The 9,335-nt window shown below is 49.0% G+C and overlaps 1 protein-coding gene across 1 annotated transcript; it reads left to right on the top strand.

Annotated features, from left to right (window-relative positions):
• Positions 1–3,452: 3,452 nt before the first annotated feature.
• LOC106835251 (keratin, type II cytoskeletal 6A) lies at positions 3,453–8,914 on the top strand. The gene is made up of 9 exons (XM_014847467.3): positions 3,453–4,109; positions 5,053–5,267; positions 5,613–5,673; positions 5,828–5,923; positions 6,045–6,209; positions 6,702–6,827; positions 7,649–7,869; positions 8,088–8,122; positions 8,236–8,914. Exons 1-9 carry the CDS (start codon positions 3,570–3,572, stop codon positions 8,499–8,501), a joined length of 1,725 nt encoding a protein of 574 aa, XP_014702953.3. The 5' UTR covers positions 3,453–3,569; the 3' UTR covers positions 8,502–8,914.
• Positions 8,915–9,335: the final 421 nt, after the last annotated feature.

Raw genomic sequence — 9,335 nt, 5'->3', positions numbered from 1 at the left:
ACACTGCCCGCTTCGGTTTCTCTCGCATAGCTGCCTGAATTGTCATCCTTTGTTCCAATCTTATTATGAAGGCCTGGCTTTCTCCACCCTGCTCCTGTGGGAAAACATAACTCCCCTGGGCTCCACCCCGGGGCCTGTTTCGGGAGCCCTGAGGAGATTTCACCTGAGAAGTCAATCTTCTAGCCATCCGGTGGGTCCCCACTACCTATAAACACAACCCTCTCCTGGGCGCCCAAGCAGGGGGACAGGGCAGAGTGCCGGACTCTGGAGGAGGAAAGGAGTACAACCAGGCCGAGGCGGCAGTCTGCAGAGGCTTAGGGAGCACCGGGCCCCTCCCCACGCCCAGACAAAGAAAGATATAGATTGTCAAGGGCAAATGAATCAGGTACACACTTGTCCTTTTAAGGGCAGTGGGGTTGGGAGAGCATGGAACCAGAAATGCACCTGCCGCAGAGTCATCTTCTCTAACGCCTCCGTTTCTTAGGAGCCCTCTCAGCTGACCTCACTCATGGTCAGGGTCACTGGAAGTGGTTCCCAGGGCATCATTCCCTGGCCGGTGGTGACAGGAATTTAGAGAAATAGAAAATATGTGTCTTTATATATAATAGAGAGTATATATACATATATATGAGAATGTATATATATTAGAGAATGATATACTATATATAATATATTAGAGAATTAGATATTATATATGTATATATATATTGGAGAATGTTTTATAAATCTACCAATAGGAGAAATACTGGTGTCAGGAAACTAACCGTGATACACTATATTGCTGGTGCTATCAGATGGCCATGCCAAGCTTGGGATTGAGTGACATGTTGAAGTTAAGGCATCCTCTGATAGGCTAAATGTTGAATGTGAGTTTCCTGCTGCAAATGAATTGTACACTTCGTTCTGGGACGAATCTGCTCCCACCCTGGAAAAGATATGAAATCAGTACTAAAAGAGGTACTGATCCGGCCACCTATGCTGGCTGATAGGAGCCTGTCGCTGTGTGCACAGCCCAGAGGACAGACAAGGACCCAGCAGAGAGTGACACAGTGGAGTCTGACACCACAGGAGGGCGAGAACAGCCTGCTGGGCTCCCTCCGAGGACTCGGATCCTCCCTGCCTCCCACCACAGTTTCCTTCCGGCCACTTGGGCAAGGAGCTGCACCCGCCCCGGAGCGAAGCTCTTCCCCGTCCTGCTGCTCTGAGTGCCAGCAAGCTTGCTCATCATCCTTCTGATCCTGTGGCTCTTTTGCCTGCAGCGGCTCTGCATGGCCTCCAGGAGCAAGGGCAACCCCTACGTGTGGTTTCTAGGTCCTTACTGATGTGGCACAAACCTGCAATGTTGGTATCATTTTCTTTCATTCTGCCACCATCTACACACACACAAACTGCACCTGTGTTCCAATTCTTGAAGCCTCTTGTGGGTCCATGAACACACCAAGCTGCTTCATATTTCCACTACAATAATGATTTTAGCTCATCTTCACTGAGAACTTATGAACAGGCACAATGCTAAGGTTTTTACGTTACTTATTTCATGTAGTCCCACAACACTGTGAGGTAGGTACTATTTTTACCTCCAGGTTACAGCTGTAAAATGAATAATTTGCATAAAGGCATATGGGAGCCTAGTTATGAGCCTGAGCACTGTCTCCAGAGCCCTGTCTCCTTTTTGCTAAAAAGTTAGGAAGCTTATTCTTTAAAGGGCCAAATAGTAAATCTTCTAGGCTTTGTGAGCCATACACTTTGTTGCAACTGCTCAACTCCACCATTGTAGTATGAAAGCCACCATAGATGTTGGACATTGACATAGACATTGGACATTGACATAGACATTGGACATTGGGCAGTTGCATGCTGCTCTCACTTGATTTGCCAGCCCTTCCTACCCCTCCTGGCATCATCCATGCTAAGTCTAAAGCCTCTATCCCAAGACAGCAGAGTGGGTCAGGACACCCTGGCATGGGCAGAAGAACTTCTTTCCCAGAACTGGGTGGAAACACATTTCTTTGCTATTGTGGTTATTGTGCAACTGGGGTGGAGAGAGGGGAGCTGCTTCTGTTGTCCTGAGGACGTCTCTCTTTCCTGCCAGACGCTGAGTTAGCACCTCCTTTGGGCAAGGAAAGCCCTGCCCTCTTGGATGCTGTGTCCTCCAAAACATTGGAGAGATGGGACCGCTTATAAAATAGTAACAAGAGCTTCCCTCAGGCTCATTGCCATGTGGGGTTTGTCTTTCCTCCTCTGACACCCATTTCACCAGATGTTCTCATAGAACAACATGCCTACAATTGCTCTAAACGGTCTTCATGCTGAGTACTTAATGTATGGACTGGAAAAAATGAAACTTCTTCCCCTGTAAACCAAACACCACGCTCACTGGACAGTCTTCCCTCTCTCTAAGGAGGAGTGTAGGGATTTGAGATTTCAAGTGCCTAGATTAGAAATATAAATTTGGAATTTACTTGTGACATCATCACACTTGTAAGGGCACATCTTTATGATTCACTGCTTCTATAAGCCCCTCAACTTTCTGTACACGCCCCATTAAGATGTGTGATTCTCGATTCTTAGGAAATGTCAAAATCTGTGGGAATAAAAATTTAGTGAATTCCTTAATGAGTTTTATTCTCTTCATTTTGATCCTTTAAGTTAAGCCCTAAGTGAATATTCTTAAACAGCAGAGAAAAAGGTGTCTATGAATCCCAGTTGGAAAGAAAAGTTTGCATGATCATCAGCTCAGTGGGAAAGCAAACTGGAGGGAAGTGCAGAAATGAACAGAAACTGCGTGCAGAACTTGGGTCTCTGTGCAGAGTGGCCTTGGCTGGTGTCGCCTGCCCTCTCAGGAAACTGACAATCGAACAGGTTATCACACAATATAAAGAGCATATGTTGCCCTTACACCATTAGAACACAACTCCTTTGTCACTCTTGCCTTTCAATGGAGGCTTATGTCACCAAGGAGCCCCCATTCCCATGGCCAGGCCACCAGGAAGGACAGCCAGAGGCTCCTGAGGGACAGGTTCGAACATGGTGGAAACAACACAGCAGGCCACTTCTTGCTCAGCCCATTGGGCAAATGCCTATAAGTCTTGAAGACAGTCCCTCCCTGATGGGAAGGGTGGTGCTGGTGGAAGAGAAAACCTGTGTGGGAAGGGGGCACACAGAGGAGTGTCTGAGTAAGCAGAAAGAAGGGGCAATTATTGCAGATCAGTTCCTTGTCTCCTTTGTTTGAGAACATGACTAACTCATGACTTCAGTGAATTCATATCCAAACTTATTGTGTTGGGATCAAGTTAAGGCTGGAAGGCAGAAGAATTTCTCCATGACTACAGGAAGCCAAAGAGGCAATCTTCATATTTCATACCTATCTAGAGGCTGGGGTGATCTCACTGTTTGTAAAGCTCAGCCCTTCCCAATCTGCAAGCTCACCTTCCAGCACTGAGCCCAGCCCATTTTCATCCTATATAAACGGCTGCCGGCTGCCGGGAAGCTCAGCTCACACATCTGCTCCCCTCAGCGCTGCCCTCCAGCCTCTCGCGCTTTCTAAAGCCTTCTCATCTTCAGGAACCATGTCTAGCAAATCTATCAGGAAGAGCCAAACCATCACCCACCGCGGCTTCAGCGCCGGCTCAGCCAGACTCCCTGGGGCCGGCCGCTCTGGCTTCAGCAGCATCTCCGTGTCCCGCTCCAGGGGCAGTGGCGGGCTCGGTGGAGTGTGTGGAGGAGCTGGCTTCGGCAGCCGCAGCCTCTATAACCTGGGGGGCTCCAAGAGGATCTCCATCGGAGGGGGCAGCTGTGCCATCAGTGGCGGATATGGTGGCAGAGTTGGAGGTGGCTTTGGCTTTGGAGGTGGAGCCGGGAGTGGATTTGGTTTCGGCGGTGGAGCTGGTGCTGGCTTTGGGCTCGGTGGTGGCGCTGGCTTTGTTGGTGGCTATGGTGGCTCTGGCTTCCCTGTGTGCCCTCCTGGAGGCATCCAAGAGGTCACCGTCAACCAGAGCCTCCTCACTCCTCTGAACCTGCAAATCGACCCCACCATCCAGCGGGTGAGAACTGAGGAGCGGGAGCAGATCAAGACCCTCAACAACAAGTTCGCCTCCTTCATCGACAAGGTGAGCCGGGAGGACCCGCCCTCCAGGAGGATTTCAGAGTCCCCAAACTAGAGAACCACAAACGTCCTACAGGGGGAGACGAGGGGAGAGGGGTAAGGGGACCCGGGCTAGCTGTCCCCTGGGATGCCAGGTGGGCTCCATGTTGAGCACAGGCAGGAGGTGATGGACATCATCTAGAGATACTGAGCCTTAAATGTCCCTCATTCCTGCCTAGGAAGAATTCTCAACTTTTGATAACCTTGAAGCAGATATGGGGAAATGAGAGAATGCAATGGGCTGGCTTTACCTTCTGAAGAATCTAAAGATTAAAAAGAAAATTCCGGTGGAAACTGCTGTAGAACTCTGAGTGGGGAGAAAGAATGAAAGAAAAAAGGAAAGAAGGATATTATGGCTGGGTTAAAAAAAAGACTCAAAAACGTTTGCATATCCATAGAAATATTAATTTTATTTTAGAAACAGAGAATGATGATTAAACGAGGAAGTCTTTGAGGCAATTCATGCTTAAATGGGAAGTCAGATAGGAATCTAATCATTAATTAGTCTAGAATTTAATCATTAGATTCTAAATAGTTGATATCTCATTAAATTAGATCCTAACTAAATAGAAACTTTGAGATATATCAGGGAAATACTATTTTTAATTGAATTTGTGATTTAACTAGATTTGTGATGGCACTCAATAAGAGAGAGAGAGGAATATTGAAGGGCACGGATAGGCTCCATAGCTCAGAGGGTGAGGAGTAGATTCAGGGGTAGGTTTCATCAGTGAGATCTGTGGGGGGCAAGGAAACGATGTGGGAGCAGACCTGTCAGCCTGAGCCTCTGTACATGCTCTGTAGAGGCCCAGCATCGCGGTGACCACCAGGCCTGCTTGGGGACCTGATAACTCACATCTCTTGCTTCCTTCCTTTGTCTGGCAAATAACCATCTTGTCTTCCTCCAGGTGCGCTTCCTGGAACAGCAGAACAAGGTCCTGGACACCAAGTGGACCCTGCTCCAGGAGCAGGGCACCAAGACCGTGAGGCAGAACCTGGAGCCTCTGTTCGAGCAGTACATCAACAACCTCAGGAGACAGCTGGACAGTATCCTCGGGGAGAGAAGCCGCCTGGACTCGGAGCTCAGGGGCATGCAGGACCTGGTGGAGGACTTCAAGAATAAGTGAGTTCCAGGAGGGACATGGGCTCAGTTTCCTGAGGCGCACAGTTCAAGACTACTGGGTGACCAGGTCAGGTGTGGGCATGAATCCTAGAAAAACATGTCCATGGACATGAAAAACACAGTTATTGCCCAAAAGCAAACCCCAGAGGGCCAATGGGCCATATAGGTGGATGAGGAGAGTAAAGAGGAAAATATTTAAGGACTCAAAAAATCATCCTTTAGGCTCACTGGCAGGAAAGCTCAATTTGGGTGTATCCATTGTATGGAAAGTTCAGATTCTAGGCTGTTGTTTCAGTATCATCTTCACCACCAGCTCAATTACGCCTCATCCCTTTCTAATTCTAGATATGAAGAAGAAATCAACAAGCGCACGACAGCAGAGAATGAATTTGTCACTCTGAAGAAGGTGAGCTGCTTGAGGTCAGGCGCTCATGTTTGTTTGCAGAAAGAGAGGACACGGGGTCCCTGCCCACATCAGACAGGAGAATAGTAGGGAGACTAAAAGATGGGCAGACTGGGAAGGAGAGCTCAGCTGACTCAACTGTTGGCTTATTCCATAGGATGTGGATGCTGCCTACATGAATAAGGTTGAACTACAAGCCAAGGTAGACAGCCTCACAGATGAGATCAACTTCTTGAGAGCCTTCTATGACGCAGTAAGCATCTCCACCCCCTTGGATTTACCCTGTGGGGCTCTGCAAAGGGTGCAAGACCTTGGGTTGGGTCCCTCTGTAAATGTCACAGGAAGAGATGATCTGACGATCTCGTGTTCCGCAGGAACTGGCTCAGATGCAAACCCACATCTCAGACACTTCTGTGGTCCTCTCCATGGACAACAACCGTAGCCTGGATCTGGACAGCATCATCGCCGAAGTCAAAGCCCAATATGAGGAGATCGCTCAGAGGAGCCGGGCTGAGGCTGAGTCCTGGTACCAGAGCAAGGTGAGCAGTGAGTTGGCAGCTGCTGAGGAACCCCTCTGCCCCCTCTCTCAAGACCAACCAGGCTACAGGCTCGATGGGGAAATCGACTTCAAGGAAGCTGGAGTCCTCTCACAGGATGTGTTCCCTTCACTCATAGAGTAGACATTTATAGAATTTATGTCCAAGTCTTGTAAGTCAAACCAGATGCAGGAAAAAAGCTACCATAGAGAAAGAGATAGTGATCTCTACTTTACCTTCACTCTGATGCTGGCTCAGAAACAAAGTACAGACCCTTGCTGGTCCCAAAGAGAACTAGACAGGCAGTGGTCCCATAACAAAGATGGCCTGAGATTGGTGTACAGGATCCAATGATCTTATAATGTCAACTCTTCCTAAAATCCCTGGTAGAGAAGGCATTAAGCCCAAGTTTAATGAATGTCTGATTCAGAAGTGAAAGTCACCTTTAGCGTGTTAAAGCCCATATACACCGCCTTCTCTCCCTCTGGACTGCAGTACGAGGAGCTGCAGGTCACAGCGGGCAGACACGGTGACGACCTGCGCAACACCAAGCAGGAGATTTCTGAGATCAACCGCATGATCCAGAGGCTGAGATCTGAGATCGACCACGTCAAGAAGCAGGTACGCTGGGGGACTGTGGGGAAGAAAAGCATCATCGTCTCCTTAGTAGACCAGCAGGCACTCTCACCATCACTGGGAAATTCCTGGGCACTGAGGGAACTGCAGGGAGCAGAGGGCACGCAGCTCCTCCTTAATGAGTTCCCACAGGTTAGGAGAGATGGCTGCAAAGACTAGAGAAAGATACAGTCACGTGACCGGACCAATCCTGACTGATCAGAGTTGTAAAAATATAGTCTGAAAGCATTGAAAGGAGATTGCCTAATAAGGATAGTAGATTTGGGAATACAAGAAGCAAGTCGGGAAAGAAAAGGGCAGGCCAGTAAGTGAGGAAGAATGTTGCAGATCTGCTCAACATTCAATTAAAGAAAGTCAAGTAAAGACACAGGATGAAGATGAGTGTTACTCATAACTGTGAGGTGGTAGGAAGGCAAGGTCTCAACAGTTTGATGTGAAACTCATCACCTCACTGAGGATGTTTATAATTTTGTATAAGCTAGTCCGGCATCCATATGAGATTAACTAAAACTGCCACATTCAAAACAAACCAGTGAGTCCATTTCTTCCAATGTCCCCTGGTCTTATGTCTGCTGTGGTAACTTCCACCAGTCACCACTCATATCCTCGTGCAGGCTGGTTAACACAGAGGCATAGGTTTTCTCAAGTGGCTCCCAGACTAGACCATGTTTGCAGAATCGACAAACTGGACAAAAAGAGTCATGAATTCTGGGTTCTGGAACTCTACCTTAATGGAAAACAAGAACCAAGCTTTGTCTCCTCTGGAAGCCTACATTGTAAGTTCGTTCTGCCTGTTCCCCCTGTAGTGCGCCAACCTGCAGACTGCCATTGCTGATGCTGAGCAGCGTGGAGAAATGGCCCTCCAGGATGCCAAGAATAAGCTGGCTGGTCTGGAGGATGCCCTGCAGAAGGCCAAGCAAGACATGGCCCGGCTGCTGAAGGAGTACCAGGAGCTGATGAATGTCAAGCTGGCCCTGGACGTGGAGATCGCCACCTACAGGAAGCTGCTGGAGGGCGAGGAGTGCAGGTGGGTAATTCACACAACCTTCTAAACATCTGGGCCATCTCCAGGATGTCCAGGCAGTCAGCAAGTTTAAGGCACTCTAGTGGTGGCCATAATTGCTACTCTCGGAGAACTATTTAAAGGCATTTTCCCCACTGACTATGCTCAACACCAAGGCTTCCTTCACTGGTCCAGCGGTGGCTCTCTGAGGTCTCATGCCCTCTGTCTTTCCTTCCTCCTAGGCTGAGTGGGGAAGGCGTTGGACAAGTCAACATCTGTAAGTACTTTTCCTTGCCTCCCTCCCTTGCCCTTGTATTCTTCTGACTGGACTCAGGCTGGCAGAATGAGCTCACCGAGTCTTGTGTGTCCTTGTCCCTCTCCCGTCCACAGCCGTGGTGCAGTCCACCGTCTCCGGCGGCTATGGCGGCTCCAGCAGTGTTGGCGGTGGCGTAGGCCTGGGCGGAGGCAGCGGCTACTCCTATGGCAGTGGCATTGGAGGTGGCTTCAGTTCTGGCAGTGGCAGAGGCATTGGAGGTGGCTTCAGTTCCGGCAGTGGCAGAGGCATTGGAGGTGGCTTCAGTTCCACTGGGGGCGGCAGTTCCACCATCAAATACACCACCACCTCAACCTCCAGCAGGAAGAGCTACCAGCACTGAACTTCTGGCGCCGGCTCTCGGTCCCACGCTGTCTCAGGCCCCTTCTCCAGCTGCAGTGTCCCCTCCTCACGCTGCTTCTTCTCTCCTGTTTCCTACGTCTCTTACTCCTTCAGTTAGAACTGAAGTTGCTGCGCACCCTCCTTCCTCCTCTCTGCCTACACCTGCTCCTCCTGAGCTCCCACTGCTCACCATCAGAAGGTCACTGCCTGGGTGCTGCTCCAGAGCTGGCCAACTGCCCCTGGCTCCCACTGGCCCAGGGAGTCCCCGTCTTCCAAGTGTTGAGTTCCTCCCTCACTGTGGTCATGAAAGCACAAGTGGCTAGTTCTGTGATGTACAGGGCCTGTCTCCCTGTGATGTTTCCTCTGCCCTCTGCTCTCTTCTCATTGCTAAATAAAAGCAGATTTGTTATATAATGCAACGTTTTATTGCCTTGATTTGTCTCCAGTGGCTCTTGAGCTTTTCATCTGAGAAACACTGTTTCCTGAATGAAGGGTATTCCCACTCCCCACGCGCTCACTCGCCTCCTGTAGATAGCTTCAATGAAAAGCAGTTTGGCATCCTGACGTTAAGGATTTTTCCCAGATCAGTTTCCGTCAGTCTTTTTGGCTAGTGGAGTGGGAAGGATGTTGTCTATCATCATTGCAAAGTCTGTTTTCTGGCAGTTCCAGGCACTAGCAAATTAGTCTCTCAGACTTGGTCTCTAAGACTATTTCTCCTCCTACCCCAGTGGTCACCCATAAAGCCCAGAGAAACATATTACTGTCCAATTAGAGTAAAAGAACATTTACAAGAGATTAAGATATTTGATTTATTCTTACAATCACTTTCATGAGT

The sequence above is a fragment of the Equus asinus genome, chromosome 22, assembly GCF_041296235.1.
Source record: "Equus asinus isolate D_3611 breed Donkey chromosome 22, EquAss-T2T_v2, whole genome shotgun sequence".
Lineage (NCBI taxonomy): Eukaryota > Metazoa > Chordata > Mammalia > Perissodactyla > Equidae > Equus > Equus asinus.
The sequence above is the reverse complement of the archived record's forward strand: the minus strand, read 5'-3'. Positions and strand labels throughout refer to the sequence as shown.

Coding starts and splice junctions, on each gene's coding strand:
- LOC106835251 (XM_014847467.3), top strand. CDS start 3,570: ATGTCTAGCAAATCTATCAGGAAGAGCCAAACCATCACCCACCGCGGC. Junction 4,110..5,052: donor TCGCCTCCTTCATCGACAAG/GTGAGCCGGGAG, acceptor GTCTTCCTCCAG/GTGCGCTTCCTGGAACAGCA. Junction 5,924..6,044: donor TGAGAGCCTTCTATGACGCA/GTAAGCATCTCC, acceptor CGTGTTCCGCAG/GAACTGGCTCAGATGCAAAC.